Genomic DNA, 21,279 nt, shown 5'->3' on the forward strand with positions numbered 1-21,279 from the left:
TCCTGGGCCGGCCGGTCGGTGACCGACTGTACACACTGAGCGATATGACAGCTCATATCGCTCAGTGACGTCACGCCTCCGCCAGCCGTGCATGAGTCTCCTGGACGACAGTCCAATCAAGCATACATGTACTGCCGACAGTGACGATCATTGCCGACCCGCGTGGCCACACATCGGTCGTCGCTGGTGGCATACACACTTGCCGATAAAATGAGCGACGTCGCTCAGGGAGGGGGAAAATGAGCGGCGTCGCTCATTTTATCGGCAAGTGTGTATGGACCTTAAGGATTACTGTTGGGCCCAGGAAACTCTTCTTAGTGCATTTGTAACCCACCTTATACACTGTACTTCCCCGGCTTGTGAGTTACCAACTTACGTAAAGTGCCTCCACCGAAGTATATAAGTAACTAGTTATGCAATATATGGGCCTACTGGGGAAACCACTGGAACAATTAAAAGCATATGCACTATCACCCTAATGACCAGGTTCTGTATATTCAACCACTTACAATAATCTGGGATACTCCAGGTTCTATGTATGTTTTTATTTATTTTTCATGACATCACTTTAGAAATTACAATTTTTCAGTGTTTATCAACGTCAATTAATAACATATGCATAAAATTGAACATATGGTACCTGTATAGAATTCCCCACACACCTGTGGATATACCCGGACACCGTGCAGCCATAGGACTTGCATATTTTCAACATGCATACTCAGTGGGCCGGATTCGAATGATATCACACCCGCTATCTCCCATCTAAAGTGATGGGAGATAGAGGGGCGATATTCAAATATGCCCCGCTATCGCGCTGATCGTGCTCATTCCAGTCTGGATTAGCCTAAACCCGACTAAAGTAATGGGCACGATCGTTGAGACACGTTTGTGCGCCCAAACGGGTCTCTTTACACGTATTTCAGCTCACTACCTCTGGGGGTAGCGAGCTGAACTCAAGTTGTCGCGCCCGTCGGCAATAACATTAGAATACCGCCAGCAGGCGTGATAGGCTGCAATAGGGAAGGAGTGCGGAACATTTGAATCCGGTCCAGTATGTCCAGATATTTAAATATTACTTGCTTGACCCACTTCTACTAATAGACAGATGTTCTCACGCTACTGGTACAATGATACCTTGTCATTAAGATAAAACCAAATTTAACAGTATTAACCTTTCAGCTGTGCACAGTCATAAATAACTGTCTAGAAATGATTATATATATATATATATATATATATATATATATATATATATATATATATATATATACATACATACATACATACATATACATATACACATACATACATACATATACATACATATACACTAGGAGAATGATCCGCACTCACAGACTTGTAGATAGCATAAACACTCCGGCGTAAGACAAAAGAGTCACATAGCCTGGACGTGATTCCAACGTTTCAAGTCTTTGACATTTTTTCAAGGATAAAACAAACAATAACATACAAGACACTTTTATAAACACTCACCCAGGTTTGTGCGCTGGCTGCCGTCCCGCTCCGTGATGAGACGCGATGACGTCACTGAAATGCGACTAGCGCTGACGTACCGTCTCTAGGCAACGAGGACGTAATGCTACAGTGCTTCCATCACCATAGATACATACAAAACAAATACACGCCAGAACTGTCCATCCACTGCAATCAGGAAGTAAAACTGAATCAATGTAATTTGCATGATGTATAAACAATGCTGCTAAACTGACTACATGATCAATGAACAATGCTGTTATACTGACTAGAAATAGATACATTTCTCAAACAAAGCAATTAAAGGAACATTGCTCATTTAACCCTAACGGGTGCAAAGTCTGTAATTTATGTATCCACATTGACTCCTTTTGCAGTAGCAAACGTCCCCTATCACCCCCTCTGTTATTGAGGGGTACATGATCTATCATTTTGTACCTTAAACTAGCCAGATTGTGTCTAAAGTTCTTAAAATGTCTGGCGACCGGTTGGTCTTGATCCGTTCCTTCTAAAGCTTGTCTAATGGCCGTTCTGTGCATGGCCATACGTTCCTTGAATTGTCTAATCGTTTTTCCGACGTACAATAGTCCGCACGGACATTTGATGTCATATATAACGTACTTGGATGAACAGGTTAATGGATATCTAATCATAAACGATTTTCCTGACCTAGGGTGTAAGAACGTATCACCCGTATCGAGATAGCTGCATGTAGTGCATCCCAGGCAGCGATAATTGCCCGGTTTCCTGGATAGAAAATGTTCCGAAGTCGGAGCTTTTAATTTAGAGACATCATTGTGTACTACATAATTTTTTATGTTCTTACCCCGTCGCTGTCCAATCATCAAACGTTTGTTATAGAGGGCTGGTAAATCTTGTTCTGAACTCACCAAGGGCCACAATCTCTTGGCAGCTGAATTGATCTCGCTGCTGGCCGTGGAAAAATCTGTGACCCAAATCATTGAATCTGTATGTTCCGAGGGAGGTTTTTCTTCCAAGGATTTCTTTCTGGACATGGATAACACTTGTAGCATGATTTTCTTTAAGGATCTAGGATTATATCCTCTAGCAATAAATTTATTCATCATCAGATTGAGTTGTGCTTTAAGGTCTTGAGGATCACTACAGATTCTAAGAGCCCGCATAAATTGTGAAAGTGGCAGTCCTTGTTTTAAAGACCACGGATGATGACTTTCAGCTCTCAAAAGTGTATTGCGGTCGGTTGGTTTATGATAAACTGTCGTATCGAACCGTCCATCCTGAATTGTAATAGAAACGTCTAGAAAATTAATGGTACAATTGCTGATCTTGAATGTAAATTTGATGTTATCATCAGCTTGATTTATGAATTGCATCATCAAGGAGAACTGTTCTTTGCTTCCTGTCCATAGGACAAAAATGTCATCTATGTACCTATGGAAGCTGTGGATGGGTAATCCAAATTTAGGGTCAGAAAAAAATAAATCTTGCTCTAAAGCAAACATAAACGCATTTGCGTAGCTAGGTGCTACGCAAGAACCCATCGCACAACCGAGTCTTTGGATATAGAATTTCCCATCGTATTGGAAATAGTTCCTAGTCAAAGTCAGTTCGAGGAGAGACATGAAAAAATCTAAGTCCGGACCATTGTAGGACGAATTATTAGTGAGAAGCCTCCTGGTGGCAGCCAACCCTCTATCATGCGGAATACTAGTATAGAGGCTTACCACATCTATAGTGGCCATCCACCAATGAGATTCCACATGGGGAATGTTTAATAATTTTAATAAAAAGGATGTTGTGTCTTTTAGAAATGTTCTTTCGTTCTGTATTACTGGCTGCAAATAAAAATCAAGGAATTTTGAAATTCCATAGAACAAGGAGTCTCGGGCGGAAATAATCGGCCGTCCCGGGGGATTGCTAGCATCTTTATGTAATTTGGGTATAGTGTAGATCAACGGGATCTTGGGGTGATCCACAGTAAGCAAGTCATGTATTTTCTGTGTAATGATATTTTTGGTAACTGCCGCAGAAAGGAGGGTGTCAAGTTCCTCCTTAAAGGCGTAAGTAGGGTCAGCATCCAATCTACTGTACACATTGGGATCATTTAGCTGTCTTTCAATTTCAGATTTGTATTGTGTAAGATCCTGGATGATGATGCCCCCACCTTTGTCGGCTGGGCGGATAGTGATATCAGTGTAGGCACTCAAGTTCTTGAGAGCAATTTTCTCTCCCTTCGTCAGATTTCCATGTGCAGGGTGCTTCACCTCTGCGCATTTTTCTAAGGACTTGCCCAGCTGTAAGGTAAAACATCTAATGGCTGGATTGTTGGATATAGGATCAAATGTTGAAGGTTTCTTGATACCTAATCTCTGGATGCGTGGCGGCTGAGTAACACCGTCGGTGGGCGGCAATATTAAACAAATGCTCCTACGACCTCATCCTCTTAGTCGTAGAGGAAGCGGGGAGGGAGCTGAAGAACTATCAAGCTAAGAGACAGTCCTTTGAAAACATCCACCTTGAGAAGCTTCAAGAAGACACCGAAAACAAATGGATGGACAAGTTGTCTGAACAGATCTCAAAATATAAAGCATATCTAGTAGCTTTTAAGAAAAAGAAACGAATTACAGTTGACAAAGACTATGAAGAACATCGAGTCTATGCATGGGTTAATCAAAAACCACATTATCCCCAAAAGAAGAGATTTTCAAACAGATTTAGGAAACCAGATCGATCGGACACGGACATCTCCAGTGGGGGAGCTACTTCAACAAGTGAAGGAGAGTCTACAGGGGCGCGGTCCAAATCCCAGTTGAAGAAAAAACTCCCTTTAGGGGTGACCACCCGAGCCAAGGCAAGCTCGGTGGAAGATCTCGGACCAGACGCGGAGGAGAGTGGGCAAGGCAAAGGAAAGCGCAAATACAAGAAGAAAACGTAGTGTTTAACTTGTCATCTAAAGAATTTACCCCAGATGAATTATCGGTGCTTAATAAAGGCTTATCCTTTGTACCCACCAATAGCCCCAATGAATTCAAGAACAAAGTGGATCTCTATTGCCTGAACAGACAGCTCAGACTTAAAGAATTTTTCGGTGTTACTCAGCCGCCACGCATCCAGAGATTAGGGATCAAGAAACCTTCAACATTTGATCCTATATCCAACAATCCAGCCATTAGATGTTTTACCTCACAGGAAATTCTATATCCAAAGACTCAGTTGTGCGATGGGTTCTTGCGTAGCACCTAGCTACGCAAATGCGTTTATGTTTGCTTTAGAGCAAGATTTATTTTTTTCTGACCCTAAATTTGGATTACCCATCCACAGCTTCCATAGGTACATAGATGACATTTTTGTCCTATGGACAGGAAGCAAAGAACAGTTCTCCTTGATGATGCAATTCATAAATCAAGCTGATGATAACATCAAATTTACATTCAAGATCAGCAATTGTACCATTAATTTTCTAGACGTTTCTATTACAATTCAGGATGGACGGTTCGATACGACAGTTTATCATAAACCAACCGACCGCAATACACTTTTGAGAGCTGAAAGTCATCATCCGTGGTCTTTAAAACAAGGACTGCCACTTTCACAATTTATGCGGGCTCTTAGAATCTGTAGTGATCCTCAAGACCTTAAAGTACAACTCAATCTGATGATGAATAAATTTATTGCTAGAGGATATAATCCTAGATCCTTAAAGAAAATCATGCTACAAGTGTTATCCATGTCCAGAAAGAAATCCTTGGAAGAAAAACCTCCCTCGGAACATACAGATTCAATGATTTGGGTCACAGATTTTTCCACGGCCAGCAGCGAGATCAATTCAGCTGCCAAGAGATTGTGGCCCTTGGTGAGTTCAGAACAAGATTTACCAGCCCTCTATAACAAACGTTTGATGATTGGACAGCGACGGGGTAAGAACATAAAAAATTATGTAGTACACAATGATGTCTCTAAATTAAAAGCTCCGACTTCGGAACATTTTCTATCCAGGAAACCGGGCAATTATCGCTGCCTGGGATGCACTACATGCAGCTCTCTCGATACGGGTGATACGTTCTTACACCCTAGGTCAGGAAAATCGTTTATGATTAGACATCCATTAACCTGTTCATCCAAGTACGTTATATATTACATCAAATGTCCGTGCGGACTATTGTACGTCGGAAAAACGATTAGACAATTCAAGGAACGTATGGCCATGCACAGAACGGCCATTAGACAAGCTTTAGAAGGAACGGATCAAGACCAACCGGTCGCCAGACATTTTAAGAACTTTAGACACAATCTGGCTAGTTTAAGGTACAAAATGATAGATCATGTACCCCTCAATAACAGAGGGGGTGATAGGGGACGTTTGCTACTGCAAAAGGAGTCGATGTGGATACATAAATTACAGACTTTGCACCCGTTAGGGTTAAATGAGCAATGTTCCTTTAATTGCTTTGTTTGAGAAATGTATCTATTTCTAGTCAGTATAACAGCATTGTTCATTGATCATGTAGTCAGTTTAGCAGCATTGTTTATACATCATGCAAATTACATTGATTCAGTTTTACTTCCTGATTGCAGTGGATGGACAGTTCTGGCGTGTATTTGTTTTGTATGTATCTATGGTGATGGGAGCACTGTAGCATTACGTCCTCGTTGCCTAGAGACGGTACGTCAGCGCTAGTCGCATTTCAGTGACGTCATCGCGTCTCATCACGGAGCGGGACGGCAGCCAGCGCACAAACCTGGGTGAGTGTTTATAAAAGTGTCTTGTATGTTATTGTTTGTTTTATCCTTGAAAAAATGTCATAAAGACATGAAACGTTGGAATCACGTCCAGGCTATGTGACTCTTTTGTCTTACGCCGGAGTGTTTATGCCATCTACAAGTCTGAGTGCGGATCATTCTCCTGGTGCATGTTAACTACATAGAGCGGGCACCACAGCAGCTGATAGAGGTATTGGAGTGCCGGACAATCACCTGGGCTATATATATATATATATATATATATATATATATATATATATATATATATATATATATATATATATATATATATATATATTTTTTTTTTTTTTTTTTCACTTTTTTATTTTACATCTATAGTATGTGAATGTGAGGACTGATTAGAAAGTAAAAGACTGTCCCTGTTTTTCTGTCCCATAGGTAGACGTGGCATCTCTATGCTGGTTATTGTGAAGCTCATACATCGATGTCTGTAAACCTGCCGTAGTCTTCTTTGTTTGGTCACAGAGCGTGGAAGATTTGCGTACATATCGTCATGGCGGATGAGGAAGACGTGTCTGAGATTTCATCAGATGTGTGATTGAATTGTGTTAAACTTGGAAAAAGCTAAAATAAAACTCATGAAATGTGACGGCAAGCATACAGTGGAGAAACAATTAGCAGTGCTGCAGTATTTTGGTGGTGGAAGCACTTCAATGAGGGTAATACATGACGTCAACATTACCAAAGCTGCGGAGATGTAGCAAAATGACAGAATGGAAAGTTTATGCAAACTTTCAGCTTCTCATTCGAATAGGTTTAGCATATTGTGACAAAGGAACTGAAAATATATCGAAATACTGCAGCACAGCTAATTGTTTCTCCACTGTATGCTTGCCGTAACATTTCATGAGTTTTATTTCTGCCTTTCTTCAAGTTTAACACAAAATTCAATCACACATCTCTTATGTAATCTCACAGACACGTCTTCCTCATCCTCAAGGACAAAACGTACCAAGATCTTCCACTCGCTGTGACCAAACAAAGATGTCTACAGCAGTCCAACCGCAGGTTAAAGACTCATTGATGCTTGAGTTTTACAATCCAGCATAGAGTTGTCACGTCTACCTATGGGACAGGAAAACAGCGTAAAAGCATGGATATATACAAACATACATACTGTATATACCAGTGAGGGCTAACCTTGACACTCCAGCTGTTGAACTACACATCCCAGCATGCCCTGCTACAGTTTTGCTATTTGGCCATGCTAAAACTGTAGCAGGGCATGCTGGGATGTGTAGTTCAACAACAGCTGGAGTGTCAAGGTTAGCCATCACTGGTATATACAGACAGTGTCGGACTGGGGTATGAAGGGCCCTCCGGGGGAATTCAGTGGTAGGGTCCCATGCTTAGAAGTTTTGCTAGTCTTCAGAGAGGGTGTGGCCAGACACCACAGAGGAATCCTGACAGCTGCGCCAGGGATATTCCCACTCATGGGTGTCCACGACACGCATAGAGTGGGAATAGAACCTGCGGCTAGCGCAGTGAGCCACCAAGCCTGCAAGGAGATTTCTAGTGCTCGCCCTGCTGCCGGCATTCTGGCAGCCGGTATACCTGCGTCTGTATTCTGACAGCCGGGATCCCGCTCACCGGGATTCCACACCCAATCCTCTGTATATGTGTATCAGTATAACTGTGTGTGTGTGTGTGTGTGTGTGTGTGTGTGTGTGTGTGTGTGTGTGTGTATTGGTGCAGGGCCGTAATTAGGTGTGGGCGGATGGTGCTTTGCACATAGCGCATTTCCGCTGTGGGCGCACCATCCGCATCCACCCAGATTGGCCACCAGCAGCTGCAGTGCTGCCTGCTATAACATATAAAAGTAGTGTTGCGCCCAGCTACTCTGCCAGACGCACAGCTGCTGCCGATTGATATATATTATAGCCGGCAGTGCTGCAAAGACTGCTCTGTCTCCCCATCCCCGTATGCTGCAGCTCCATGCCGCTCCTCCTCCTCTACTGGTGCAACAGGGAGCAGCGCAGGAGATACCAGGAGGATAGAGTGGCGGCAGCAGCTCTGATTTCATAGTGTACCGCAACTACAGCCGTCACCAGCACAGGGACATCCCCCCGCTGCTGCTATGGCTGCCTGCACTCCAGCCATCATCACATAGGTACCGCTGTGTGTGTCTCTTCCCCCTCTCTCTCTCCCCTTCCCACCCCTCTCGGTCTCTCTACCTGCCACCTACCTTTTTTTTCTTTCTGTCCCTCCCAACCCTATATCTCTCTCACTCCCCCTCTCGTGAGTCTACCTGCCATACTGTGTAAAAGGGGGCTCCACCTGCCATACTGTGTAAAAGGGGGCTCCACCTGCCATACTGTGTAAAAGGGGGGCTCCACCTGCCATACTGTGTAAAAGGGGGCTCCACCTGCCATACTGTGTAAAAGGGGGCTCCACCTGCCATACTGTGTAAAAGGGGGCTCCACCTGCCATACTGTGTAAAAGGGGGCTCCACCTGCCATACTGTGTAAAAGGGGGCTCCACCTGCCATACTGTGTAAAAGGGGGCTCCACCTGCCATACTGTGTAAAAGGGGGCTCCACCTGGCTTAATGTGTGATAAGTGCTCTACCTGGAGTAATGTGTAAAATGGGTCTCTACCCCGTAATGTGTGTAAGTGGCGCTACTGTGCAATGTAATTTGAATAACGGAGACTACTATAAAGCGGAATATGAATGTGTATTATTTTGTGGCCAAGGCCCTTCCCAATGAAGCCATGCTTCTATATGTTTGACGCACACCTACGGTGCGCACTGGCCCTGTTTTGTATATGGGGGGGGGGGGGGGCGATGTTGTTTCTTGCACACAGCGCTAAAATGTCTAGTTACGGCACTGGAACACAGTGTTGAGTATAGGGGATACCATGTGCTGTGGGGGTACAGCTGCAGTATGATATGAATTGGTATTATTTTGTGGCCATGCCCCTACCCCATGAAGCCACAACCCTATCTTTTGAGCGCGCACTGGCCCTATTTTAAATATGCTGTGCTGATGCGGTTTCTTGCACACATCGCTAAAATGTCTAGTTACGGCACTGGGGATCATTACGTTGTTCTGAGACACATACAGCAAGGTGTAAATACCTATTTTGATTTAAGTGTTTAGAATTATGGAGGTCATTCCGAGTTGTTCGCTCGCAAGGCGATTTTAGCAGAGTTGCTCACGCTAAGCTGCCGCCTACTGGGAGTGAATCTTAGCATCTTAAAATTGCGAACGATGTATTCGCAATATTGCGATTACACACCTCGTAGCAGTTTCTGAGTAGCTTCAGACTTACTCGGCATCTGCGATCAGTTCAGTGCTTGTCGTTCCTGGTTTGACGTCACAAACACTCCCAGCGTTCGCCCAGACACTCCTCCGTTTCTCCGGCCACTCCTGCGTTTTTTCCGGAAACGGTAGCGTTTTTTCCCACACGCCCATAAAACGGCCTGTTTCCGCCCAGTAACACCCATTTCCTGTCAATCACATTACGATCGCCAGACCGATGAAAAAGCCGTGAGTAAAATTCCTAAGTGCATAGCAAATTTACTTGGCGCAGTCGCAGTGCGAACATTGCGCATGCGCATTAAGCGGAAAATCGCTGCGATGCGAAGATTTTTACCGAGCGAACAACTCGGAATGAGGGCCTATGTTGGGTTTTCAAAAAGAACGTTAGGATTATTTATAGTATTAACACAAAGATTTTTTTTTCAGAATGAAAGCATCTGTGTTAAATTTAATTAGGTCACAAATTTGCTTAATTTTTTTTTTGTTTTTTCTTCATATCTTCTTCCTAAAACTACTTACTATTGGCTGGAGAACAAAGCACAGAATCCTCTTCACCACGTTGGACATGTTTTTGAGACGTGCGCTTTCCTCCAGGTTGGGGTCCATGATGTTGTTCTTACTAATAGGAATAAAATACATGGGGTTATATAAAGGGTTTCGGTATGAATGGTCGACCATGTTATGGTCGACAGTCATTAGGTCGACCACTATTGGTCGACATTGACATGGTCGACATGGACACATGGTCGACACATGAAAATGGTCAACACATGAAAGGTCGACATGAGGTTTTTTTTAAGTTTTTTTGGTGTCATTTTTTGCGTAAAGTGACTGGGAACCCCAATTAGTGCACCGCGTTCGCTCGCCATGCTTCGGGCATGGTGCCTTCGCTCCGCTACCGCTTCGCTCGGCACACTTTACCGTTCCAATCGTAGTCCATGTGGATCGTAAAGTATGGAAAAGTTCCCCAAAAGAAAAAAAAAAAGTTAAAAAACTCATGTCGACCTTTTCATGTGTCGACCATTTTCATGTGTCGACCATGTGTCCATGTCGACCAATAGTGGTCGACCTAATGACTGTCGACCATAACATGGTCGACCATGTGAACGGATACCTATATAAAGTGGTTCCATTTATTCACTAATCCTGATATTACGGAAAAAAACTGGTGAATAGGCATGTATTGCCCACTATGCCAGGTCATCAGCCCCCAGTATCTTTATGCAATTCTCTACATTTTCTGACCACAGAGCTTGTGGCATCAGAGGCTGCTCCACTACCAGGGGCCAGAATTTATGGCAGGGCCGTAACTAGGCATGTGCAAGTGGTGCCACCGAGCTCTGTGGGTGGCACCGCTGCTGTCCCAGGGTCCCTGCATTTGGCTTGCAGGGTACCTAGAACGGCACCCTGCAGTCAGGATCTTTGCTGCAGCGCCAACCGGAGCATTCTTTACCTGCTCCAGGCATTCACTCTGCAGCCCCCTGTGCGCTCACAAGCAGGTCCCGTCTCCTCCGCAGCATCATCTCACCATTACCCTGTACAGTGACGAGCAGTGTCGGACTGGGGCATGAAGGGCCCACCGGGGAGAATGCAGTGGTAGGGGCCCATGCTTAGAGGCTTGGCGCGAGTGCATATACTGGGCCCCTATATATATATATATATATATATATATATATATATATATATATATATATATATACACACACACACACATACTAGGTGATTCATCGCGCCCTACGGGCGCTCTTCACACCGTCGTAAGGGGCTACGCCCCCTTAACCCTTGCACACCCTTGTGGTTGTGAGGTGTAATTGGGGTGGCCTGTGGGTGGCCAAGATGGTGTGGGTGGTGGATGATTAGGCAGGATGGTGTAAGGGTGCAGTTGGGTGTGTATGCTTGGGGCTAGCATTGATGGATGTCGTAGGGAACAAAAGACATAGGAATTGTAGGAATAGTGGGTGTGGGGTGAAGGGGAATGGGTGAGGGTGTTGTAAGGTGTCATGGAAGTTTGAGTGTCACATGGTGATGGTGGGTGGTTTTTGGTGGGTATGTGTTGGGGATGGGCTTTGTGAAAGGCGAACGGTGTGTAGAGCTGTGTGTGGTGTTAGGGGGTGATGTATGTCTGTTAAATGGGTGGTAGGTATGTATGGTGGAGATTTGTATTGGTTTTTTATTGTGCGGTGCGCTGAGGGTTGGTCAGGTGGCTGGGTTCTTGTCGTGTGTGTGGTAGAGTGGCATGGGCACACAGTGTGGAAACACAGGGGCCACAGTGAAGGTTCCAGGCCTCCCCACTAACCCAGCACAAACTGTATGATACAGGGGACTCCGTCACACACTGTACCGTGAGCCACCATCAGCAAAACGGCGGGACCCTGTACAGGTCCACAGCAGCGTCACCCGCAGCTGCCTGGGTGGGGGTGACAGGGATGTTGGCACTCCTGTCCCCAGCAGCAGGTGTAAAAAGAAAAGTCTCCCATTGCAGCAGTATCCTGGGGCACCCCCACCCTGCCAAGAGAGAATAAAGGCACACAATAATAGATGCCCCCCCATCCCATAAAATGAGCAATCCCGCTGGGCCATTCTCAGTCATCCCCCCCCCCTTTATAAGGCATCACCCTCCTCCCCCTTCCCCCACAATATCAGGCATCCCGTTCTCTCTCCCTTCACTCCCTCCCCACCCCCTTCCCAAGATCAGCTTTCCTCCCAAGGTGGGGCAGGGGTGTATGTGGGTGCGCTGCTGCTGGTTCGTATGTAAGCCATGTATGATTGTGTGACTGATGGTGGTGGGGTCTGCGGGTGCATGGGGAGGGTGTTGGGTAAAGGTTGCGCTGGGTGATGCGGGAGTGGCGAGAGGCGTGTCGGGCGGCGGAAGACAGGTGTGGGTGACGGGGCTGGTGAAGGGCAGAGGGAGCTGGCGTGGTTGTGAGGGAGAGTGCCCTCCATGACAGTGTGTGCAGCGGTAGTGGGGAGGGGGGGAGCAGTATGTGCGGCTCTGTCGGGCGGCGGGTGACGGGGCTGGTGAAGGCCAGAGGGAGCTGGCGTGGTAGTGAGGGAGGCTGGCGGAATGGTGTCGGCCGCCTCCGTGCCACAGTGTGTGCAGCGGTGTTGGGGAGCGGTGTGTGCGGCAGAGGTGTGGAGGGCGTTTAGCCGTGAGTGTGTGGCCGCGGCGCGGCTGCACTCTTACAGATGGTAGGGGGGTTAGCGGCGGCCTCGGTAGCGGGTGTGTGTCCCGCCGTGGTGGGGAAGGTGGGTGTGCTAGGTGGTGGGTGTTTGCAGGGGAGGGGTGGTGTGGGGTTTGGCTGTGTGGGTGTCCATGCTTACCTGGCAGTGTGGGGCGTCAGTGCGCTGCTGGTTTGTGCCTGGGAATGGTCTGTTGAATCTGTGGCTGCTGGTCCCTTCTGCTAATGGTGTGTGGTTTGCTACCACTGGGACAGGCCAGGAGCTGCTAAGTCCGCCCAGGTCTGTGACTCCACCCAGCGTTAGAAATGCAGGCACAGAGTCACAGGGCTAATATATAGGAGATGATTGTGTAGGGCGGTAGGGAGGGGACAGAGAGACGTGGGGTGGCAGGGAGCGGATACAGAGACACGGGGCAGTAGGGAGGGGACACACAGACGCACGGCGGTAGGGAGGGTAATCCCCAGTGAGGAAGCTGATGGAGAAAGGAGGGGAAGTAGTGGAGGAGATACAGAGACACGGGGCGGTAGGGAGGGGATACAGAGACGCGGGGCGGTAGGGAGGGGATACAGAGAGGCGGGCGGGGATACAGAGACGCAGGGAGGGGATACAGAGAGGCAGGGCGGTAGGGAGGGGATAGAGAGACGCGGGCGGTAGGGAGGGGATACAGAGACGTGGGGCGGTACGGAGGGGATACAGAGAGGCGGGGTGGCAGGGAGGGGATACAGAGATGCACGGCGGTAGGGAGGGTAATCCCCAGTGAGGAAGCTGATGGAGAAAGGAGGGGAAGTAGTGGAGGAGATACAGAGACACGGGGCGGTAGGGAGGGGATACAGAGACACGGGGTGGCAGGGAGGGGATACAGAGACGCGGGGCGGGGATACAGAGACGCAGGGAGGGGATACAGAGAGGCAGGGCGGTAGGGAGGGGATAGAGAGACGCGGGCGGTAGGGAGGGGACACACAGACGCACGGCGGTAGGGAGGGTAATCCCCAGTGAGGAAGCTGATGGAGAAAGGAGGGGAAGTAGTGGAGGAGATACAGAGACACGGGGCGGTAGGGAGGGGATACAGAGACGCGGGGTGGCAGGGAGGGGATACAGAGACGCGGGGCGGGGATACAGAGACGCAGGGAGGGGATACAGAGAGGCAGGGCGGTGGGGAGGGGATAGAGAGACGCGGGCGGTAGGGAGGGGATACAGAGACGTGGGGCGGTAGGGAGGGGATACAGAGAGGCGGGGTGGCAGGGAGGGGATACAGAGACGCGGGGCGGGGATACAGAGACGCAGGGAGGGGATACAGAGACGCGGGCGGTAGGGAGGGGATACAGAGACGTGGGGCGGTAGGGAGGGGATACAGAGAGGCGGGGTGGCAGGGAGGGGATACAGAGAGGCGGGGTGGCAGGGAGGGGATACAGAGAGGCGGGGTGGCAGGGAGGGGATACAGAGAGGCGGGGTGGCAGGGAGGGGATACAGAGACGCGGGGCGGGGATACAGAGACGCAGGGAGGGGACAGAGAGGCAGGGCGGTAGGGACGGGATAGAGAGACGCGGGGTGGCAGGGAGGGGATACAGAGACGCGGGGCGGGGATACAGAGAGGGGACAGAGAGGCAGGGCGGTAGGGACGGGATAGAGAGACGCGGGGCGGTATGGGAGGGGATACAGAGATGCTGGGCGGTATGGGAGGCGGGGCGGGAATACAGAGACGCGGGGCGGCAGGGAGGAGATACAGAGACGCGGGGCGGTAGGGAGGGGATACAGAGACGCGGGGCGGTAGGGAGGGGATACAGAGACGCGGGGTGGCAGGGAGGGGATACAGAGACGCGGGGCGGCGGGGAGGGGATACAGAGACGCGGGGAGGGGATACAGACGCGGGGAGGGGATACAGACGCGGGGAGGGGATACAGACGCGGGGAGGGGATACAGAGACGCGGGGAGGGGATACAGAGACGCGGGGAGGGGATACAGAAACGCAGGGCAGTAGGGAGGGGATACAGAGAGGCGGGGAGGGGATACAGAGACGTGGGGCGGTAGGGAGGGGATACAGAGACGTGGGGCGGTAGGGAAGGGATACAGAGACGCGGGGCGGCGGGGAAGGGATACAGAGACGCGGGACGGTAGGGAGGGGATACAGAGACGCGGGCGGTAGGGAAGGGATACAGAGACGCAGGGCGGCGGGGAGGGGATACAGAGACGCAGGGAGGGGATACAGAGACGCGGGGCGGTAGTGAGGGGATACAGAGACGTGGGGCGGCAGGGAGGTGATACAGAGACGCGGGGCGGGAATACAGAGACGCGGGACGGCAGGGAGGAGATACAGAGACGCGGGGCGGTAGGGAGGGGATACAGAGACGCGGGGCGGTAGGGAGGGGATACAGAGAGGCGGGGCGGCAGGGAGGGGATACAGAGAGGCGGGGGGCAGGGAGGGGATACAGAGACGCGGGGCGGTGGGGAGGGGATACAGAGACGCGGGGCGGTGGGGAGGGGATACAGAGAGGCGGGCGGCAGGGAGGGGATAGAGAGACTCGGGGTGGCAGGGAGGAGTTACAGAGACGTGGGGCAGCAGGGAGGCGATACAGAGACACAGGGCGGTAGAGAGGGGATACAGAGACGCGGGGCGGTAAGGAGGGGATACAGAGACGCAGGGCGGTAGGGACGGGACAGAGAGACGCGGAGCGGTAGGGACGGGATAGAGAGACGCGCAGCGGCAGGGAGGAGATACAGAGACGCGGGGCGGTAGGGAGGGGATACAGAGACGCGGGCGGTAGGGAGGGGATACAGAGACACGGGGCGGTAGGGAGGGGATACAGAGACACGGGGCGGTAGGGAGGGGATACAGAGACACGGGCGGTAGGGAGGGGACACAGAGACACGGGCGGTAGGGAGGGGATACAGACACGCGGGGCGGTAGGGAGGGGATACAGAGACGCAGGGAGGGGATACAGAGACGCGGGGAGGTAGGGAGGGGATACAGAGACGCAGGGAGGTGATACAGAGATGCAGGGAGGTGATACAGAGACGCAGGGCGGTAGGGAGGGGATACAGAGACGCGGGGCGGTAGGGAGGGGATACAGAGAGCCGGGGTGGCAGGCAGGGGATACAGAGACGTGGGGCGGCAGGGAGGGGATACAGAGACGCGGGGAGGGGATACAGAGACGCGGGGAGGTAGGGAGGGGATACAGAGACGCAGGGAGGTGATACAGAGATGCAGGGAGGTGATACAGAGACGCGGGGCGGTAGGGAGGGGATACAGAGACGCGGGGCGGTAGGGAGGGGATACAGAGACGCAGGGCGGTAGGGAGGGGATACAGAGAGGCGGGGTGGCAGGGAGGGGATACAGAGACGCGGTGCAGTAGAGAGGGGATAGAGAGACGCGGGGCAGTAGGGAGTGGATACAGAGAGGCGGGGCGGCAGGGAGGGGATACAGAGACGCAGTGCGGTAGGGAGGGGATAGAGAGACGCAGGGCGGTAGGGAGGGGATATGGACACGCGGTGCAGTAGTGAGGGGATACAAAGATGCGGGGCAGTAAAGGGGAGATACGGAGAGTGAGACGTGGGGCGGTAGGGAGGGGACGCGGAGAGGTGGGGCGGCAGGGAGGGGATGCGGAGAGGCGGGCGGCAGGGAGGGGGCACGGAGACGCGGGGCGGTAGGGAGAGTCTCCAGCGAGGAAGGTGTTGGAGAGCAGGGAAAGTAGTGGAGGGGGTGGACACCAGAAGCGGAGACCTAGGGAACAGAGAACAGGAAGTGATACTGCACAGGCTAGAAAGGGCAGTGACCAGAGTCTGCTCCTGATCCCGGGGATACAGGTAAAGTATGGGGGGCCTGGTGGATGTGGGCAGAGGTGGAAGTGCTGTCAGCGTGATCCCAAACACCTAACCGGGGTGGCAGCTCTCTCTCCTGTCCCCCAGCTCGTACCTGTCACTCTCAGTGTTGCACTCACAGTCGGACGCACGCTGTCCGTGTCCCCGTCTCAGTGCTTTCGGGCGGCAGGGCAGGCCCTGTGCTGTGGAGTCCGGGCCTCTGGCGATGGTGGGAGGCAGCAGAGTAACTTCACGTGTGCGGAGGAGGAGGCGGCGGGTGTGTGTACGCGGCGCAGGGAGGGCTATGAAACCCTTCTCCTGCCCCACCCGTCTCTCGGAAATGTGTATGGCAGCGGCGGCAGTTGTTGTTCCCCGGCCGGTGAGTGAGAGTTGCTGATGGGGGACTCTGAGTGGGGAGATGGACAGGCAGCAGGAGCAGAGACTTCCTGCACATGTGATGGACAGGCGCTGTGACTCCGCCCAGCGTTAGAAATGCAGGCACAGAGTCACAGGGCTAATATATAGGAGATACTGCTAGTACATGTATGATAATGTACAAGATTAATACCAGCAATGCTCTGTACAAAATACACCATAGTCCTGTGCAGTATATAGTAACATATGTATAACGCAAGTGCACAGTCTGGATCCTGGTGCCTAGAGGAGGGGGTGGGGCCCACCGGTGGTTTCCCCTGTACCCCTGTGGGCCAGTCTGACCCTGGTGCAGAGCAATGCAATGTCAGCCAGGAAATGGTCAGCTATAATCATGATTATATTCACCCCTCATCCTAACATCCATCTATCACAATCTGTACTCCACTTACAACTTGTCTGCTACAGTTTCCCCTTTGTCTGCAAGTAATGCCTTCCAGAATAACTCATATGCATAACCCACTCGAGGAGGATTGAACAGGATGAGCTAAAAAGAAAAGAATATTAATGTAATTTTAATAGTTTTATAGAATTCTATCTGGTAAAATACAAGTAATGTACTGTAGGTAGTATGTTAACAATATACACTGCTCAAATAAATAAAGGGAACACTAAAATAACACATCCTAGATCTGAATGAATGAAATATGCTTATTAAATACTTTGTTCTTTACATAGTTGAATGTGCTGACAGCAAAATCACACAAAAATTATCAATGGAAATCAAATTTATTAACCCATGGAAGTCTGGATTTGGAGTCACACTCAAAATTAAAGTGGAAAAACACACTACAGGCTGATCCAACTTTGATGTAATGTCCTTAGAACAAGTCAAAATGAGGCTCAGTAGTGTGTGTGGCCTCCACGTGTCTGAATGACCTCCCTACAATGCCTGGGCATGCTCCTGATGAGGTGGTGGATGGTCTCCTGAGGGATCTCCTCCCAGACCTGGACTAAAGCATCCGCCAACTCCTGGACAGTCTGTGGTGCAACGTGGCGTTGGTGGATGGAGCGAGACATGATGTCCCAGATGTGCTCAATTGGATTCAGGTCTGGGGAACGGGCGGGCCAGTTCATAGCATCAATGCCTTCATCTTGCAGGAACTGCTGACACACTCCAGCCACATGAGGTCTAGCATTGTCTTGCATTAGGAGGAACCCGGGGCCAACCGCATCAGCATATGGTCTCACAAGGGGTCTGAGGATCTCATCTCGGTACCTAATGGCAGTCAGGCTACCTCTGGCGAGCACATGGAGGGCTGTGCGGCCCCCACAGAAATGCCACCCCACACCATTACTGACCCACTGCCAAACCGGTCATGCTGGAGGATGTTGCAGGCAGCAGAACGTTCTCCTTGGCGTCTCCAGGCTCTGTCACGTCTGTCACATGTGCTCAGTCAGAACCTGCTTTCATCTGTGAAGAGCACAGGGCGCCAGTGGTGAATTTGCCAATCTTGGTGTTCTCTGGCAAATGCCAAACGTCCTGCACGGTGTTGGGCTGTAAGCACAACCCCCACCAGTGGACATCAGGCACTCATACCACCCTCATGGAGTCTGCTTCTGATCGTTTCAGTAGACCCATGCACATTTGTGGCTTGCTGGAGGTCATTTTGCAGGGCTCTGGCAGTGCTCCTCCTGTTCCTCCTTGCACAAAGGTGGAGGTAGCGGTCCTGCTGCTGGGTTGTTGCCCTCCTACGGCCTCCTCCACGTCTCCTGATGTACTGGCCTGTCTCCTGGTAGCGCCTCCATGCTCTGGACACTACGCTGACAGGCACAGCAAACCTTCTTGCCACAGCTTGCATTGATGTGCCATCCTGGATGAGCTGCACTACCTGAGCCACTTGTGTGGGTTGTAGACTCCGTCTCATGCTACCACTAAAGTGAAAGCACCGCCAGCTTTCAAAAGTGACCAAAACATCAGCCAGAAAGCATAGGAGTGGTCTGTGGTCACCACCTGCAGAACAACTCCTTTATTGGGGGTGTCTTGCTAATTGCCTATAATTTCCACCTGTTGTCTATTCCATTTGCACAACAGCATGTGAAATTGATTGCCAATCAGTGTTGCTTCCTAAGTGGACAGTTTGATTTCACAGAAGTGTGATTGACTTGGAGTTACATTGTGTTGTTTAAGTGTTCCCTTTATTTTTTTGAGCAGTGTAGTTTCTCTGTTGTCTAGTGAAAACCTACTTTGTTGTAGAATGTTTTCCTCCATATTAATAGTTACTAGATGTGTGTGCTTGATGACTAATCAAAGAAGCATATTCTGCAAAAGGTTATGGTGCTGGGTATCACTCATCCCAGTCACCAGACCAGACATGAGAATATTGCAAACGGCATGTGGGATGCACTACGGAAGCTGCATGAATCATCCAGTTTAAACAGCAAATTTTTTCCTGCCAAGAAAACTGTACCAAATGAGACTTGGGGAGAATTCAGTTAGCTGCAGAGTTTATCCTGCAGCTTATTGATCACAACGTGCAGGGAATAGCTATTCAATTAAATTAGCCTTTTCCCCATGAAGTAAAACATCTGTAAACATGCGGCAACCAACAAATTCTGCGTAACCTGCGGCATTCAATGAGATTCCCCAGCCCTCTGCATTTAATGCTGATATTTGCCTGTAGCTCCTGAGGCTGAGTAGTAGAATCCTGCCTCCTGAGGATTAGCGCACAGGGGTCCACGCAGCTAATTGAATTCCCCCTGTAGCAAAGGACATGCAGGAGATGATAGCAAAACTCTGGTCTGTAGGTGGGCTTACCATATTATCTCTTTAAAATCGGGAGACTGACCGACATGCTTGCGGTGGCTTGCAGGCAGCAACGGGGCCATGCCGAAAATAGTGTGTGGGGGGGGGAGGAGAGTCGTCCCATTCTCTGAGCATGCTGAATCCAGTGGTTGTGTCCTTGGACACCGCTTCGCTGGCTTCATGAGTGTGAATTTTTTGGCCATCCTGAGTAACCGTTACTTAGGTCACCAATGTTTATGCAGATAATCCGATGCCACATCCTCGGAAGCAGCAGCGACTTAGAGAAGCGGGCAGGAGGCATCCATTAGCATATTATCCAACAGGCAAAGAAGCAATGGGCAGGAGGGGATGGGTAAACTGTGCCCATCTTTGAATCAGGCGCTCTATGCAAACTTGGCACCATAAGATACCTAGCACGAAACGCACAACTTTTGGATGCCTTGAGCAGTTTATTCCACTCAGCAGAGTAGAGCGGAAAGAGCTCAGTATATCGCTTTATCCTGAGTGTTGCAGCAGTATCAACGGCAGCAGAAGGCTCGTAAGATACCCAGCAGGCTATTCATTTTGCTATCCACTGGGCACCACTCTGCCCCAGAGGATGATGGAGGTAGTACTGTAGTTCTTTTGGTTACACCTATAACACAAATTTCTGGGTACTAGGCTTACTAAACGTGGTTTGTCAATGCCAAGAATGTTCGTCAGCTTTGACTGATGGATTTAAAGCGCCAACAGAAATACATGCTAAACATGCTGGTCTAACATTTATTTCTGTTGCCACTTTAAATCCATAGGCCAAAACCACCTATCATTGTGGCTTTAACAAACAGTGGTTTAGTATAGTAATTCTACTCCTAAGACTTCCAACATGGGTAATGATTTAGCTAAAATAAAGGTAACGGAGCAGATTTTGGAAGCCGGTTAGGTGGCAGCAACATGTGAGGGATTATTACAAATAAATAATCTTAATGCAGAATGGTAAAGTAAAGCTAGTCGTCTTTTGGGTAGAGGTAATACATTTTTAATATCTGTCTTTTAAGACTTTGTGTATGGGATGAGGAGCATAACTCAGAGTACAGAATAATTAACTAGGTTTTTCCAGTGAAAGTTGTATATTAAGTAATAGTTTATTGAGGGTAAGGTGACTCCAGTGTTTGGAATGCATGTGAGAATGGCAGCTTCTATCAGGCAAATTTATGGAAGTTGCAGGTAAAGAGGTCACCATTCAGCATACAGGTAGACATGTATCAAATGACCCCATCTGTGTCCTCCTCTCACCTTATGTCCAGCATCCTCTAGAAGATGTTTGGTTTCTAGAAGAACTCGTCTCATACCAGGGTTTGGCTTGAAATATCCATCCTCTTCATAGTATCCAATACGGAGAGGTTTGGTAGAGGAGTAGATCTATAGAACAAAGGTCAGTGGGATGAGGGTGGGTCATAGTGATGGTCACTAAAGAATTATAATATCTGCACTGAGCTCCCAAAACATTACCTGGTTGTAAACCAGATCGCATTATTGTGTTTGGTCATTGTGGAAATCCATATAAATCTGCCTCCTCCCAGGGGCGTGTGTACACTCCACACTTATCATATCTTATTATACT

At 49.3% G+C, this 21,279-nt stretch overlaps 1 protein-coding gene across 4 annotated transcripts in view; it reads right to left on the bottom strand.

The window, feature by feature from the left end:
• The window catches only part of LOC134957545 (vitamin D3 hydroxylase-associated protein-like), a 171,116-nt gene that overhangs the window by 90,506 nt on the left and 59,331 nt on the right, over positions 1–21,279 (bottom strand). For all 4 annotated transcript variants that reach the window (XM_063939523.1, XM_063939522.1, XM_063939521.1 and 1 more), the window contains exons 9-11: positions 20,952–21,077; positions 17,323–17,417; positions 10,043–10,142 (exon numbers count right to left, since the gene is read on the bottom strand). In XM_063939523.1, coding sequence (XP_063795593.1) covers positions 10,043–10,142; positions 17,323–17,417; positions 20,952–21,077 — 321 coding nt within the window. The remainder of the gene's footprint in view (positions 1–10,042; positions 10,143–17,322; positions 17,418–20,951; positions 21,078–21,279) is intronic.

The sequence above is a fragment of the Pseudophryne corroboree genome, chromosome 9 (genome assembly GCF_028390025.1).
Source record: "Pseudophryne corroboree isolate aPseCor3 chromosome 9, aPseCor3.hap2, whole genome shotgun sequence".
In the NCBI taxonomy this organism is placed as follows: Eukaryota; Metazoa; Chordata; class Amphibia; order Anura; family Myobatrachidae; genus Pseudophryne; species Pseudophryne corroboree.